At 39.1% G+C, this 17,500-nt stretch overlaps 2 protein-coding genes across 2 annotated transcripts in view; both read right to left on the minus strand.

The window, feature by feature from the left end:
* The window catches only part of LOC137996908 (WD and tetratricopeptide repeats protein 1-like), a 12,110-nt gene extending 1,073 nt beyond the window's left edge, over positions 1-11,037 (minus strand). The window contains exons 1-8 of the mRNA XM_068842546.1: positions 10,688-11,037; positions 10,512-10,595; positions 9,536-9,582; positions 8,733-8,844; positions 7,980-8,167; positions 4,379-5,209; positions 2,919-3,151; positions 1-1,822 (exon numbers count right to left, since the gene is read on the minus strand). The exon at positions 1-1,822 is cut by the window's left edge and continues 1,073 nt beyond it. Of these exons, the coding sequence (XP_068698647.1) occupies positions 1,242-1,822; positions 2,919-3,151; positions 4,379-5,209; positions 7,980-8,167; positions 8,733-8,844; positions 9,536-9,582; positions 10,512-10,595; positions 10,688-10,735 (2,124 nt within the window). The 5' untranslated portion in view covers positions 10,736-11,037 and the 3' untranslated portion in view covers positions 1-1,241. The remainder of the gene's footprint in view (positions 1,823-2,918; positions 3,152-4,378; positions 5,210-7,979; positions 8,168-8,732; positions 8,845-9,535; positions 9,583-10,511; positions 10,596-10,687) is intronic.
* Positions 11,038-13,510: 2,473 nt separating this feature from the next.
* Positions 13,511-17,500, minus strand: part of LOC137996911 (dnaJ homolog subfamily C member 8-like) — a 14,034-nt gene continuing 10,044 nt past the window's right edge. The window contains exons 7-9 of the mRNA XM_068842550.1: positions 16,709-16,800; positions 16,248-16,323; positions 13,511-15,152 (exon numbers count right to left, since the gene is read on the minus strand). Of these exons, the coding sequence (XP_068698651.1) occupies positions 15,033-15,152; positions 16,248-16,323; positions 16,709-16,800 (288 nt within the window). The 3' untranslated portion in view covers positions 13,511-15,032. The remainder of the gene's footprint in view (positions 15,153-16,247; positions 16,324-16,708; positions 16,801-17,500) is intronic.

Consider the following 17,500-nt stretch of genomic DNA (forward strand, 5'->3'; position numbering starts at 1 on the left):
TGAACCAAATATATCCCCAGGAATTAAACTCTCTACTTGACAATAATAATTATTATTACTGAGCAAATATTAACAGTTGTCTCTTGTGTGTGGCATCTGATCATGTTAGTCAAAACAAAGAAAGCCCCAGGACCAAATGGTCAAAGTCGATTAAGCCAACGTGAGATTAAATAACCTGTGAATACAGCTGCCCTTCATCCCAAATGTCGAATGTCTCCTGTCATAATTTTTCGGCTAAATGCCCTAAAAGGTACCGCTAAAGCTCCTGCTGTGGACCTTTTGAGGCTGAATGTCCTAAGAGCTACCAAAACCCGTTTTTTAATCCCTAAAAGGTACAACAAGCACTCCCATCCTTTTTATGTGGGAGTCCCTCACTCATCACCACTCCAACGGAGTGAAGGGTGGCTGTATTCGCAGGCAAGAGATAAAAAGCCCCAAGGTTTCAAAAAATTGCCCATTTAAAAAGAAGTCCATTCTTGTTACATCAAAACTACATGCATAGGGAAGAAAACTCTTGTGGAAAAAACACTTTAATAATTATTATTTTTATTATTGTTATCATTAACTTTCAATGAACTCAGGATTAGCTTGATCACACCAGGAACAACTGGACCCTGGTGCAAAGACCACCTTGCCTGGCTGTTTGTCTGTAAATCAGATGTTGTGCCACAGAACATTGAAAATTGAACACATTACAATTAGATGTTTGATGCACAAACCACTGAAGCAAAAAGCAGATCACTTTGTCACCTTTGAAAGATGTGTTATAAAACATTTCCATTCTCAAAAAAGAACTGAACTAGAAAACAAATGTAACAGACACCAACAGAGCCAGTACCCTAATATGACACAAAGAATGATGTCTCAATACAAAATAAAAATGATAAGGCCAGTTGATGGCATGGAACAGCAAATGTAATAAAACAAGACCAAGTAGCGTTTGAAGACTGATTTACATTCCACAGCCCTATTGAATTGCACAATATTACTATTTTCAGTAAGTTTCTTTGCGAATAACCTGATGATAGAAAAGTGCTCAAAGTGACTGTCACAGGTTGAAGAAAACAATGCACATATCAAATTCTCTTTAACTTTGAATACAGTGCAATAAAACCACAGCACTTCACAAGAATTAACACCTTAATGAGCAAATTTAGCTGAAGGTAACATAACACAATGTTACACATTTAATGTTGCTATGCTCAAGCTACATCATAATAGTAAGTTATTAAAATATTTTTCTAGCTTGCACGACACTGAATGGGAGCTTCTGCAGCAGCATCATCCTCATCACTACCCTCTGGCATATTGAACCGTGTTCTGTAGCCCATGTTCATCAACATAACTTCTAACGGGTCAGCATTCATTCTTCTCTGATTTGCCTTTGCAGCAGCTTCCACTTCATCTATATGTCTATTATTTTCACTTCCCTCTAGAGGACATGGACTCCAAAGCCGAACCACAGGATCTATTCCACTGGTTGCCAAGAGGCACAAACTTGGGTGTGGCTGTAAACAATTGACAATAGATTCATCTCCCTTCAGCACTTTCACAAGATTTGTCGTCTCTTTGTCCCACATGAAGAAGGATCCATCATCACTGCCAGCTACGATATATTGTCCATTACTTCCAAAGAAATTTGCTTCTTTGATGTCAGTGGTTGTATTACAGTGTCCACAGAATCTCTGTTCGTAATCAAGTGCTTCCAATCGAAAGTCTTTCTCCTGATCTGATACGATGCTAAGCCTTCTCCTGCGTCGTGTAGGTGCAGCATCTGGTTGTAGTCCACTAGTCTCGTCATCGTCTTTGCCTGACAAGGAGTCTGACAAGTAAAGAAATGAGACTTGAACCTGAGCTGAAAGGGACATCTCATCTCAAGGCTGCTGCCTAAGAAAATTTTAAAGGGGCCCTCAGAGCTAAACGCTGAGAACTTAGGAGCCCAACATATGAAGTGGAAGGTGTTGCTGTGAAAAATTAAGGCGCCCAGAGCTATTCTTTGGGAGCCCCAGGCTACCGGGCTCCTGTTAAGCAACAGCCTTGCATCTCACCAATTCCATTTTCATGGTCAGTCCCTGTATCTCCCTTTAAACTTACCACAAGCTGGAACAGAAGCGGCTGAAAACTAGTGAAATTCCATCTACTCGCTTTATATACATTACCAACGCAGTGCGGCCCAGTGGTTAGGGCGCGTGTCTTGAGATCTGCAGATCCCGGGGTCAAGACCCCTTCTGACCACTCGTTGAATTTGATCCTGGTAGTCACTGGTTCAACTTCTCAGCTGCACTTGTAAATAGCCAACTGGTTTGCCTCTGGCCAGTTGGGATTCTTAATAGTTGTTGTTCTGTTCTGTCGTTTTGTTGATTGTGTTTCACTGGCCCGAAAAGCCCCAACGGGGAGTGGTCAATTAAGTTTGTATTGTACTGTATTGTGTTGTACATAAAGATAATTATAAATTCATCATAACCCAGACTTTTAAGATAAAGATCACTTCTTCAAAAATTAATTGGCAAGTAAGATTATGATCTTGACAAGGCTTCTCAAAAATACTTTCAACAAGGATCCTCAAACATCTTTATATAAGAGCTTCAAAATATCTTTGAAACCCTAATGAAACAAAGCATGACACGTGATTTGAGTTTTGTTGAGGCAGCATGCTTGAAAGCCTTTTCTAGGTCCTTTGCCTAAAACATACATTTATCAGCCATGATGGACTATGATGGAGGTGGTCAAACAGGGAAAGCTAACATTGTCTATCATGAATAATTTGAACATGGTTAAGGTGAGTGATAGTCAATGATGTTGGTCAAATGGTATCAAGAGTTTCAACCAGCATGGCCAATTTTCAACTACCATGCACACTTTGACTAGATGACAAAATGATTTTCAACAGAATGAGCAAGCAGTGCTTTCAGTCACACCTTCTGTCTCAGCAAATGCAGCTGCCCTGATGTCTCTCTCAAGGGTTTTTGCAGCATTTCCTTCTGCTTGTTCTGGGAATTTTAACTTGAAACTGTTTAAGCAGGATAGAGCTTCCTGGAACCACCGCAGTTCGTATAAGCAGCGTGCCTGGCGGAAATGTGCCTTGGTGTGATTTGGGTCTAGTCCAAGTGCTCTGTGGCAGTCGCGCAGTGCTGCATAGATATCTCCATCCCTATACAGAAACAAGGAGAATCGCTCGGGATAAGAACATCTCACCCATCTTGATTACACGTCAGCCTTTAATTTAAGTAATTCATTAATTGATTATTTGACACGTGCTAAATGTTATTGCATTCTTACTCCTTTGTATTTTCATTCTTTGGTATTTAATCCATTGACACCCCAAATGCCCTAGGATGCCCCCCAGTTCATCATCATCATCATCAATCCAATTTTGATCCGGGTTTATCCCCGTAAACAGGGGTGGCCGGATTTACCCCTGGTTGACAAGTAAAATCATCTGGCGTTAGAGCAAAAGTCTCACTCCCAGGGATCAATGGCTCAAGTAATAATTAATTGCAATAATTACTATTATCATTCAATGCATTTTTTCCTTCCTTTTCATTGGCCAAAAGCCCACCACGTTACTGCAAATAACTGTCTACAAATAAGTATTTTGCTGCAAATAATATTCTGCTCATGCGTAATATCAGAAACCCATAAGGGTTGAAACGTGTAACGGCCCCTTGTGTGCTGGGAAACAAGCTTCTGAATATTCAATTTGTTAAGTACCATATTTGGAACAACAAGAGCGAGGGGTTTCCAAATATGGTACTTAGCACTGAAACATTCAACCAATCAGTTCGCACTGAATATTCGGAAGCTGTGAACGCGCGTTACACGTTTCAACCCTTATGGGTTTCTGGTAATATTGAAACCACACTCTTGTGTGAAAATGGCAGTTCGCTTTCCTGAGCCTTGGGCAAATAATTGATCTGCTAGTCAATGACAAATCACAATATTTTACTCAACCTCGTCCAATAATTGTTGATTATTATAGCAATGAAATGCCAGTTTAACTGTTTTTGTGTTTTGAATTACTACAGTCCTTGAACAAAAAAACAAAACAAAATGTGTACTCCATTACACTGTGACGTGCTACCACCTTCATTGGTAAACAAAGACACAAGGCCTGATATTTTATCATCTTCCGATAAACTACATTTTACCTCAAAAGCAAACTGGGTAGTAAAGCTGCATGACAAGAACATAAGACTATGGACACAAAATATTCTATGAATGCTGATTGTTCCAATTAAGTCCAGCATTCAAACCGTAAAACTGCAAACCAAGTTTTGATTTAGTCCTCTCTCAAGAAATGCATTACAATAACATTCCACAAATCATTTCAAGTGTGTACACTATTATGAGTTTTTTTAAAGGACAAGACATGACATACCATGCTCTCTTGATATAGGCTGCTGCTCTGTTTGCATAAAGGACTGCAGAATTAGCTGCATGCAAGATAGCTTCATTATACAAATTAATGGCTTTCCAAAAGTTTTGTTGGCAAAAGGCATCGTTTCCTTTTGCTTTTAGTTCAAGAGCCCTTGGCGGCAGCTCCTTCAGAATGCTACAGCTGCTGCCATGTCCGAACTTGCAGGTGTCTTCTTCAAAAGCAGATCTTTTTCCATTTAAAGTTGGGATTTTGTAACCGTTTGTTGCACCATTAGCAGAAGATGAAAATCCATTTTTACAACTAGGGATACTAAAATTATCCACAACACTCTTGACCACACCATTTGAAGAAAGTGATGGAGACGTTCCATTTATAGTCTGATACTTCAAGACCTCCCGTTGTTTCTTGATGTCAAACAAGTAGATTTGCTCTCCACCCAGATTTGCTATCAATTCCCTCCCACAAGGTGAAAAATTAATGTATGTTGCCACAAAGGCCCTAAATCGTCTTCTCAAATCTTTACTTAGCTGTGGCGGCAAATGACCAGGTGCAAAGTACTGAACGCATCCAGGAGGTAGCTTGGCATCTTCTGGAGTGCTATTAGATGATTTTTTTACCTCTGAGAAACTATGTGACACAAGCATTCTATGGTCATACAGTCGCACAAAGGGATCGTTACATCCAACAGCAAGGAGTTCTGGTTGCAAAGGATTTATTGCCAGACATTTGGCTTCTGCCATAGCTCCAACATAAATATTGAGGTTTATGAGTACATTCCTGCAGTTTTTACTACTTGTGTTGCACGTGTGTGGTTGACGCAGGTCAAATTGCCTGACAAAAGGAAAATAAGGTAGAATGTGAACAAGGAGAAGCAAAACATTTTCCAAGGGAGGAGATTTTCTGGGAGCATAATAATAATAATTTACAATGTTCAAATGAATACTCAATAATAGAAAAAAAGTTTTACACAATGTAAAACTGTTGCATAAGAGTCCCATTTTGGTACAGAAGTGAGAGCAATAAATTATTGTCTTTAACCAATGAGGGGCTCCATTAGCTCAATTGTAGGAATAATAATAATTTAAAGTGGAGGTGGCTAGTGGTGGATATTTACCACACCACCAAGCGGTGTGGTAAATATCCAACACTAGCCACCAACACTGAGGTGAATACAGGTAGTTGTTTTAGTATATACTAAAACCACATTATTGTTGTTAATATCATTACGATCAGCAAAACATTTTCATTCTTCTTCCTATCATTATTTTTATTACACAGAAAACGCACACAGGAATAGTAGGGTCAAACTCCCTGTAATTCCTGTAGTATGCAACCAGACTCCATTTTAGCACAGTCCTTGGATGAGTTGTTGGCCAGTCGAGAGTAATGCTCAGCTGTTATATAATCATCATGACATTATTTTCAATTGACAGTTTTAAAAAAATTAACAGCCACCTCACTAAGGCTTGCCCCCTACAAGTTAAAGTGCACCTACTAAATTAAATGTCACTGCAAAAAGTATTTTTTCCTAAATAAACAAGCATGTTTTTCAGAACATTTAGAATTTGGTTAAATCTTTGATTCTTTGTGATTTTTTTGAAAGTGGCCAGAATTTTGTTCAAGTCTGATCAAACAGAGATCTGGGGCCAGCCAGAAGTATGCTGTCAGTTGAAGAAGGATTGTTACCAATATCGTTCTTTTACTATCTCCGTGGAAATTGAAGTAATCCAACTTGTGTCAAAATAGAGAATTTCTAAAACACCAGAAGGGAAATTAGAGTTTAGTGACAGAGGGAACTTCACTAGTTTCTAATCTTGGTTGGTCGTCAACACAAAATGTATGTAAACTGTATGATTTGTAAAGAATGATTGGAACTAAGTGAAGTATGTTGATTTCACTGTGAGAATGGGAAAGTACCTTCTTGAATATTTTATTATTGACATCACTTATGCCCATTCTCCCCAATTGTTCCTGTGCTCAGACATTTAAGATTCTAACATGTTATTGTTCAAGCCAGACAGCCTTTATTTAATAGCACAAGAAAAATTTTTAAAGCTCTGAAGCTTATGGGGTTGTGCAAATAAAACTAAATATCTTAAAAATATAAAATAAACACTTAATACAAGCTTTATAGAGTCCTAAAGTGTAACATCATAAAATATTAAACTTTTGAAATTATGGGATTTTTCAGGGTGTTATGAAAGAACAACATCCAAAAGGCCTACTCGCCAAAATTAGCATTTCAGGGCAAAATGTCTGAGATATTAGCCCAGTTATGCTCTGATGACTCCATACAAATCCTTCTATAATTTTAATTTGACTCAGTTCATAACATTAGGAACTGAGTCAAATTTAGAAGGATTAGTATGGAGTCGTCAGCCCTTCACATCTAACCAATAACTGAAAATGTATACATTTTCTTAAAATTATGTAGCTAAAATCTGTAATTCTAAAATTTGCAGATGACACCGAAATCTCCCTAAACGTCAATTCTTGGGAAAGGTCACAAGATTGAAGTGTCTTTGCCAGACACTTGTAGCTCTTGTCCGCAAAGTCTTGTATGTTACGTACAATGGCATATCCATAATACCAGACATCTATAGGGTATGGCATTTTTTCGCGCGATCATTAGTAAATCTTTTGTCTGCATACTATGTCCCGAATCATGCTGGATTGAAATTGTGTCCTAAAGCTCCTGTTGTAGTCTTATAATGGTGAAATGCTTTATGCATAAGTTTTATTAAGGCAAGCTTATAGCTATACGTAAGCAGATGCCAACAGACATATTCAAGCACATGTGATGATCTCATATCCTTTGGTAAATTAAAAATTATTCAAGCCGCCCTACAATGGAATCCTTCGAAAGAATCAAAAGGATCTGGATTTGAGCAGGACCCCCAAAGAATAAGGCCATAAGTTATCGATGGCAGTTTAACTTTAAAATAGAAATTGATAAGGACTTCTTTTGGTAAAAGCCTAGACCTGCTTATTAGATCAAATTTCTTAGCAAAACACTTCTAAAGATCTAGCATGTGTGGAATCCAAGTAAGTTTGTCATCAACAGTCATATCTAATAGTGCGATTTATTGAACCTCTCAATGATATCAGTGCCCATGCGGATCGACATCATTGGGCCTATAACACAGGTTTTACTAATTAGCATAGCCTTACTTTTTTCGGAATGGGGACTAAGACGGTTTAATAGACACCAATAATATTATTGTACAACTCATTTAAGGCTTCATTCAACTGAGCTACCTCTCCATCTGCAGTTCGTTTGACAAAATAAACAGTAAAATTATCAGCATATAAGTAGACAGAGCCTGATATCACATTTTCAGGTAGATCGTTAGTAAACAAGAATTATAGTGTTGGACAGAGCACCGACGATACATACCGACGGATACTGGCAGAGTATCAGAAGCACTTTTTCTGTTAACGACTGTATACAACAAGCCTTTCAGTCAATTAAGTATTAATTATAATTAATAAATATATTTTTAAAATTCTTTTTAACCCATAGACTCCTGAGGGTTCCCCAGAGTATAGTGTGGCCAGTTTAGGCCGCTTTAGGGATCAAAGGGTTAATTAATTAAACTACCTTATGGTTCCATCTTCTGATGCACTCCAAAGCATGTATGGAGTATTAGGGGCTGTAGCCAGTCTTTTCACACGTCCAATGTGGCATTTGTAGACTTGAGAGGTTTCCTTTGTCTCTACTGTATGAATCTGGACTTTAGCATCTGCTGCAGCTGTAGCAACTATTCTGTCACCAAGTCGTGGCAAAAACTGAAAAACATAATAAGGGAAAAAAGATCAACAAGCAATAACAGAAAATTCAACAGCCCAAACATTTTGGGTAAACTTTCTTCAAAATAGCAGCTTCCAGGAATGGAAAACTTTTAATAATAAGGGGTTTCAATAAAATTTGAAGATGGCAGATGGTTTGAGTAAATCGAGCAAACAACTTGTCAAAACTTATCTTAGGTTTGAAAGAATCTGTCTTTAATTACTTCAATTTAGGTATTAAAAAAGTAGTTGACTTCTCTCTGAGTGAAATAGCCGACCCTTTTCATCGGCTGTTGCTACTTATTGAAACCAGTGAATAATATTTTAATAAATAAATCATTATAATTATATGATAATATTATCATCACAATTAGTGAATAATAATTTATTATAAATAACTAGACAGTATAATCTTGCATAAAACTGTTTGGGATGTTTTCTAGAGTTTTATCGAAGTAATGTTTCATGGCAGGGGGTACAGGACAATAAAAAATAAGTTACCTCTCTTTGATAAGATGAAAGTCTCCTTTATGCAAGACAAAACTGTATATATGAAATGGTTCACCTTCACGGAGAAAATGTTTCCAGAGTGTCCTGTTTTGATGCAACATTTCATGTGACGTCGCAGTGGATCCCACACTATGGCATTGAGATCATCAGACCCTGAGACAAGGAGACTGAGAAAAAAGAAACCAATATGATATTTCAATGCTGACCTCATTTTAGTAGTCTTTACAATTTATCAGTTCAGTCTGAGGCAAAGCTGGGTTGTGGAAATATTTGCAAAAGCTTGAAATTAAGTCCTTTTTATTACATCCAGTAGGTATGTGGTAAGTCCCATCCTCGTACTGGAAACATTGTTGTTTTCCAAACCTTGGAATATATTTAGTTTCATCAAATTACAGGGAGCTGAATTAAGGTACTTTGAGCTAGTCCCGCAGACTAGCCAGGCCTAGGGAAGGGACAAGGAAAGGAAGCCGTAACTTGCAACAATCCTAAACTAAGGATAACAAAGGATGGTGAATGCTATAAGATCCCAACAGTCCTACAAAGTCACACCACTGCGTTCACAAACCAAGCAGAATGTCACTTAAAAAAAAATTATTAAGAAATTTGGTTCAATTAATGCATCAAGGTAATTCGTTGTATCAAGGAACTTTTCTAAACATCTTACTGCAAGTGGAGTCAAGAATTTTGTTCAATTGATATGTAGCATATGAAGGATGCAGGTTCATTGAATCAGAGGTTCAATGTACATAGCATGCATTGCAAATTGCTGGTACGGTCTTCTGTTTATTGAAGGTTATTCACCCACATAACCTGTATGGGAGAGGCAGAAAAGTCAGTGAAGTAACAAGTTGAACTTACTTTCCAGCTTCATTCCATTCAAGACAATTAACACATCCTGTGTGACCCTAGACAAAAAAAAATACCCAAATCATCAAATGAATGTGACTTGCTTATTAGTCCTAAACAATATGCCTGATGTTATTACTGTCAATAAACTCATTAAACGCGAAAGCATTCTGGTCGACTGACTTGCTCAAATTTGACCTTTTAGGATACAAGAAGCTTTCATCTTTATTAAACTTGCTCATTTTGTTAATGCTAAATCATTGCATTGATAATTTTTAAATTTATTTATAGTATTTTACTTTTAGTAGAAAAAGGGCAATAAGATCAGTATTCGAACGGTAGCGAGGGATCTCTTTATATTTCTGCCTAAAATTAATATGAAAAATTCCTTGTTTTCTAGGCTGCAAGAAACCGGAGAACAATATTCACGGCGTTTCATCCTCCAGTCACGTCTCTCCTTGAAGTTCATCGCAAAAAATTATGTTTCCCATAAACGCCTCGGAAATTGAAATATTTAATGCCAAGTACTATTCACGCAATAACAATTACTGCACCAAAGTGAAAACCTTTTTAAACAGGATTTTCTGTTATAGAGCCAATTAGAAGTAAAAACGTGTTTCTCTGAAGCGTACTCTTATTAAACGGCGTTCTTGAGAAATGGCGTGCCAAATCTGACAAATTTATAAACTCATGCATAAACACAGGCAAAATGAAATGCTGGCATAATAGTGCAACTTAAGAATTTTGAGAGAATTCATTAAAATACGTCAAACGGGCCAGCTTCTCCTCGTCATATTAACGCAAATCTTTCGACAGTCATTCTACAGTTATTGCATGGTACAACATTTAATCTACAAATGCAGACAGACCGAAAATAAACAATTCGGAAAGGAATGCATGCATCTATGCTTGAAGCTTCCAAAGTTAGCTGAGGAAACTTTGTCTAAGTTGAAGAAATAAATGTAAACAAAGAATGTCTCCCCTTTACCTCAAGCTCCCTTTCAAGTCCAAATCTTTCTATAAAAGGTGGATGGACTTGGTATTTCCTCTGAAAGCTTCGCGTGATGTTTGTCTACGAAGTGAAAGCTGATTTGAGTCACTGTACAAATTGCGGTCAACTGAGATTGTGTACATGTGCTTTACAATTCCCATCACAAACGTTACCTTCACTTCTCGGTTCTTGATTTGCGCTGCAATATTGTGAGCCTCCATTATCTACGAGGCTTCTGCTTCGCGAAAAATCAAAACTAAAGCCAGCTACTTCCCGGCCGTTTCGTGTCAGAGTGTGGAGAAGTCTTACTTGACACGAGTGTATCACATCACAGTTAAGAGTCAAAAACAACCTCTCCTTCGCCAAAGCTAGTGCTAGAATTAAAGCATTAGTAGTGTCATGGGTTAAGAGATGTATCAACAACGAAAGGGTGGATGCTAAGACCTTTTCTCCAACTGTAATATCCGAAAAAAATTTTCCATGTACTATCATTCTGAAAGCTGAGTCACCAAGCCTTCTCCTAGACAGAGCAGCGAGCGCTGCAGCTGAGTGTCCCTGCTGCTAAACAAACTAACTCCTAAACAAAATTTAAAGCCCGAATTTTTCGAGAGGTTTCGAGTAATTTTCTTAGCTCTATACCCTCTATATTTTAGCATTTCTGTATTTCGGTGTCAACTGCACTGACCACCGACCACGCCCATCGTTCATCGTCCTTTGTGGTTGTTGGGGTGAAAGAAGCCGAAAAATTCGCCAAGGGTGGCCGAGACAGCGAAAATTACCATGAAGTTTGTAAACGCAGGACCGAACTCGCGGCTCACAGGCGGTATTTGTGATATATGTCACCCCGGGGCGGTTTCCATTTGACCAAATGCTCCCGGTAAGGCCTGAAATTTGTACGTTGACTTGATGTTTGGGAATAATGAAACAGCCATTGGTCCCTGCCTTATCGGGAACAGATTCATCTTTATTTTCTTACTCGTTCACTTGATTGACATGACGTGTTTCTTTACTGGCAGTCTCTTTGCTTGTTTGCAAGTGTGCGTTGCTATGTGACACTGTTAGCCACAAAAATTCCGTAGGGGAGCAGTTTCCCTTTAGCCAAACCTTCAGGCCTCGGTTAAAAAATGGGGATAGCGCTATCCACCGGATAAATCACTATCCAGCGGATAAACACTAGCAAAACCGATTGAGTCATCCAGTGGATAGTGATTTATCCAGTGGATAGCGCTATCCACCTTCGTACAACTGGGGCCAGGAAATTTCGCATGTGAAAGTATCCGTTCCGGTTCTCTCAACTTGAAAACGCCCTACCACATGATCACGAAAGGGATTTACAGAAAAAATTCACCGAACATTTAATCCAGTTCCATATCATTTAACAAATCGACAAGTGACTTCACATCGGGATTTCTAACTACTTGGACTGAAAGAAAGCGGTTCAATTTAGGGAGTAACGAACAAGGATGCTGAAATTCCAAATTCCACCAACCGGCTTAAGGGCATCAATGATAAACAAGGCCCGACTGATTGGCTGATTTGACCTGATCATTTATTGAGACGACCATTCTAAAGTTGTAGGGCTAAAACATCAGACCAAGACAAACAAACGGCATTTCCCTCGCTGGTCCCTGCCAGTGCACTGATGCCACTACAATTATTCGTTGCTACTGGAGAGCTTCCACTGAACTTTGATCTTTCTAACGGCAAATGGGAATGTTAAATCGGTTATCAGTCACACGCGCCCCTCAACGACATTTTTTCATATTTTAGTTGAACGTAAATCAATTGTTTCCATGACGAATTCAACTGTCACCAAGAGAGCAGGACTATTGTCATAGAAACAATTGATTGACGTCCACCTAAATTTACTTTCGAGATATAGAAAAATGCCTTTGAGGCGCGCGTGTGACTAATAACCGCTGTAAGGCCAGTTAAAAATGCATTTTCTCAAAATCATGGAATGCGACAGGAGCCCATAAACAGGAACCTACAACTCCAATACAAGGTCTATGTAACGGAATTTTCACAGATCAAGCTATTTTTTGAAGAATTCTCAAATATGATTTGGCCTACACAAGTGACCGTTTTTATAGCACAGACGCATAATTCGTCTGGGACGAAATTGGGCAAACATTTTTTCTGCGTCTGTTAAATTCGTCTAGTATAAAGACGGCCACAAGACGCATTATGCGTCTGGACGAAGTATGTACTTTAGTGCGTCTTGGAAGACGCTCTAAACTGGATAGTTCGTCCACACGAATCATGCGTCTTGTGCCCGTCTTTATACTAGACGAATTTAACAGACGCAGAAAAAATGTTTGCCCACTGTTCGTGCCAGATGAATTATGCGTCTCATATAGTTCGTCCCGTCTTTACACCACACGGATAACATGATAGACGCATAATTCGTCTGGATGCCGGATGGATTATGCGTCTCTAGTACAAAAATGGCCAATTCCTGATTAGCTGGAAAGATCTGGTTTCGCAGGGCAAATCAATCTAAAAATAACTCGGTGTGTGAAAACGCCAATCCTCAAATACAACGAACTTGCACACTCCTAGTCACTGCCTCCTGAATGGGAACAATACTGAAATTTACTAAACAAATTAACTTGTCTAAAAATTCCCTCAGAAGCAGAAGATAACTTCTGTCTTCGCGCATCGTAGGTTGCCAAAGGAGGTTAAAATTTTACAGATTATTGCATGCTTTCTTGTCTAACCCCCCGATCAAAAAAGTGGGTCCCCAGTATGAAAAATACTTTTGACCCTCAAATTTTAGGTTTGCACGCACGTGATTAGAAGGGTCATGTTGGTGTACAAAACAAAAGCAAAACGCCTTGCAAGCGTTTTGCATAATAATAAAAAAGCCAAATTGAAACTTTTTCGTTACTGTTCAGTACGCCAACATGGCCGCCAATGAAGTCAGGTGAAAAGAACAGGTGTGGCTTCGGTTTAAGGACATGACCTCTGTATGCCACTTAATCCAAAAGATTAAACACTTTTTGACACCTCTTTTTATTTCGAGAGTATAAAACGCAAACAGTATATACATATTTAAACAATAGCCGATGACCTGCAACAGATAATGCGCCTTACAATTCGCCAAAGAAAATCCCGCAATTTCGGTTTTAAGTCAAATGGAACGTTAGATTTCGGCTCGGCTCTGCTCGCCTGGAATAATTGTGATCGCAACATAAGGAGGGTTCGAATGACCGGTCCTACCGATCGAACCGAAATGTCGCGTTCCCTTGTTGTCCCCACTAGGGACTTTAATTAAGATCTACGACCGTGACGTCGACGAAAACGTCACCACACATATAGATCTGCTCTGTCGTAAGCGTTTCGCGATTATTCCATCTCGCTCACGTCGTACAATGTGGGCTAAGTATATCCTAAAACTAAACTGGTACGAGCGGTTTCAGAGTAAAAAAATAGAATGAAAGGTTTGCGTTTGTAGGCTCACTCAAAATTATGGGCGAAAATGCGTGCCGCACGTCCAGCACGATTACTTTTCCTCTTTTAACCAATGGTATTCTTGTTTGTTTGTTTTTTTTTTTTGGCGTTCTCGTTGACGACCGCGACGTAGATCTCATGCTCAGGACATGCTCAAAGGACACTCTCTGATTGGTTCGAAAATCATGCGTACGCGCGGTGGCTTGGGTCGGGTTTGAGCAATCGGGAAATGGAGGGCATTTTCCATTCAGTAGGGGAGCTTAAGCACGCGCGCTTTTGAGACGCAGAAGGCAACCGGAAGTGATCTTTCTTCCCTTTTAACTTGTGTTCACACAACCACATTTACATTACTAACTATCTTTGCTCCATTACAGACGATTAGTATAAACATCTGGAAGACACTGATGTCCTGGGCCCGTTTGTTCGAAAGCCGGTTAGCTTAATCCAGGATTTGCGTAAACTTTTGTTTCAAATTTTCAACTTTTTGGTGAAAGTTTCTTTTGCCTATTTTTGTTTTTCACGCGAAATGTTCTCTTCCCGTTGCCGTCCGCGTCTCAAAAACGCGCGCGCTTAAGCTCCCTAGTTTCAGTTTTTGACACGCGGACGGCAACCGGAAGTGAGCTGTATTCCCTTTTTACTCACTTGTCTTAACACAACCACATTTATATTGCCAAGTATCTTTTCTCCATTGGAGATGACCAGTTTAAAAATCTGGGAGACACTAATGTCCTGGGCCCGGTTGTTCGAAAGCCGATCAGCTCAATCCAGGATTAGCGTCAACTTTTGTTTCAAGTTTTCAACTTTTTGCTGAAAGTTTCCTTTGCTTATTTTTGTTTTTCAAGATAGACTTCTTCCAATGTAAAGTTTTGCCGAATATCAGCGTTGAACAGTATTTGGCAATAGAGAAATAAACTCCTTGGTTAGTTTTTAATCTGCGATTAGTGTAATCGGCTTTTGATCAACCGGGCCCTGGCTTGCGAAAAGTCCACTTTTCGGTTGCCGTCCGCGTGTCAAAAAAGTGGCGTGCTTAGGCTCCTTAATGTTGCATCCTTGATGTTGTCGTTCCTAACGTTTCTCTGGCCTCAGGGCGGGAGGCTTGAATGCGGTGCGACCCTTTTTTTCCTTTTTCTTCTTTCCTCCCGCTTGAAAGTTCCTCCAACTATCCACGCGGTTTGTCCGACTCTCCTGTAAAGTAAAGACTTCAAATTAGGAAATGCTAGTGCCACAAAATGCGGAGGAACTAACATCGGGGGCACGTTTCAACATATTGTGATCTCTTCAAAACTATACCACCATCATCATCATGTTTATTTATTTTTAGAGTAGCTTGATGTAACACATATCTCCGAGCATTTACCCTCCCAAACATGATACACCACTATGTCTACGCAATTGCCAAAAGTGCGTTCATAACTGCGAGGATAGTAGTTTCACTTGATTTCAAGATTTTATTTTTCGCAAGCTAACCAATGAACAAATTTGAATTTCCTATGTCTCCAGAGCCTGTCGTTTTCTCGTGCGAAGGCCCCGCCGGCTAAGAGAAACCATGGGACCTGGAAACGAGATTGAAAGGTGCAGCGGAAACGCAGGGTCATGGGTTCGAGTCCCTTCTCAAGTTGTTCACGGTGATCACTTCCATCATCATCTTCATCACCATCATCATAATGCTTTAAGGATAAACCGTGATCACTATTAAGTTTTGGTCAAATTTTTCATATATTCCCTTCTAGTCCTTCTCCACTGCTTTAAAGCTGTATAGCATTTCACTTGTTGTTCTTATCTTCATTATTGCCTGAATACCCTTTTTGTTAAGTGTGCTCTTACATGTATTTTTTCTTTTTCAAGTTACGTGCAATTACAGTATTCCAAATGAACGTGCATTATCAAACTAAAACCAAGAATTATACCTACGTGAAGTACAAACGTCCTCGTAAGTGCAGCCCTGAGAAGGGCTGTTTAGGTGACACTGACTGACGTTTTGAGCGGAGTCAAGTGATTTGTGCAACGTCAGTAGATAGTCTAAATACTCTAATCGTTGATGCGATTGGGAACTGGAAGTTGTCATGTTATTGATCGACTGTCAGTTCGCCCTAGATGTCATTGATTTATGAACACAGAATTCTTCTTTGGCCAGTCCCTGAGCGTACAAAATACAAAAGCGGAAGTAAAATGAAACCAGTTTTATCATTGTTGCTTTTTTGTCAAAGGAAATTTGAGGATCGATGAATAGCCTGAATACTATTTTTTCCCGTCTTTTTGCATACGCAACTATTTTCTCACCTCCCATTGTTTTTCCCATTCTTTCTTCTTTTTTGCAGCTTCTTCTTCCGCTATTTCTTGCTCACGTTGTCTCTTTCTGCGGATAATGTTTGATTTGAATCATAAATCATACATCAAACATTTCGCGAAAACTTTGTGCGTTACACATAACAGGCTAAAGTTCGCAGTTAGCGGATGCTAACTGTTAAAAAATGTTCACCAAGTCATTAACCTCCTTATATTTTTTTTCTTGAAAACTGAAAAGATGGATCGGTGGGAAGACGGCAAAGGAAGAGAAAAAAAGGGGGGTGGGGGACGGTCGTATGTAAAAAAAACTAATAAAATAAATGATGATTACACCGACTCTAAATCCTCATGCACCGTGTGGGCTGTTCTGTGATAATGTCATAATCGAGTGAAAATTAACATTTTTAACATCAAAATGACGGAAACTCTATAAGGTTCTTGTAAGGTAAACTCACCTCTGTTCTGCATCCTTCTCCTCTTGGGCCCGTCTTTTGAGCTCATAATCAGCAAACAGTTTAACAGTTGTATTGTGCATTAGTTTGGACAACTATATCAACAAACAAAATGACAAAGGTGTGACCTTAACCTTCTGTTTTCTTTAAAACTTCAGAAGTTTGTGTAGAATTTACCTACGTAAAGAGTACACAACAGTAATACATGTAGCTAGCAACAATTCACTCTTTTCTAAGGATCCTTCAGGAGAACAAGCCGATTTTTACATCAATGACCAGAAGTTGACCTCACTTAATCACTTCAAATATTAGGGAGTTTAAGATCTACGACGATGACGTTCGACGAAAACGTCTCCTCATAATATAACATGGCTCTATCACCTTTTGCGATTATTTAGTCTCGTTCACGTCCTACAATATGGGCGAAGTATCCTAAAAATAAATTGGTGCGAGCGGTTTCAGAATGAACATAGAGAATGAAAGATTCTCTGCTGCATGCTTACGATGTCGTCAAAACTTCATATTTGGCGATTTCACGTCGTCGGACCGCAAACCTACTTGTTAAAATCCGAGCTGCAGGTGAAGCACGATTATTAATGCTCTTTTAACTAAAGATATTATTGTTTTGTGGTGTTGTCGTAGTCATAGCCGTCGTCGTTTCTTGTTTGTTTGTTTGTTCGTTTGTTACTTATTTGTTTGAGCAGGTTGAAGTTTTGGCAGCTATTCAGCTATTCAGCTGATGTGGACCTGCTTACCCACCCACCCATATACTCACAGAGGACAGCCACAACACCA

The sequence above is a fragment of the Montipora foliosa genome, chromosome 3, assembly GCF_036669935.1.
Source record: "Montipora foliosa isolate CH-2021 chromosome 3, ASM3666993v2, whole genome shotgun sequence".
NCBI lineage: Eukaryota > Metazoa > Cnidaria > Anthozoa > Scleractinia > Acroporidae > Montipora > Montipora foliosa.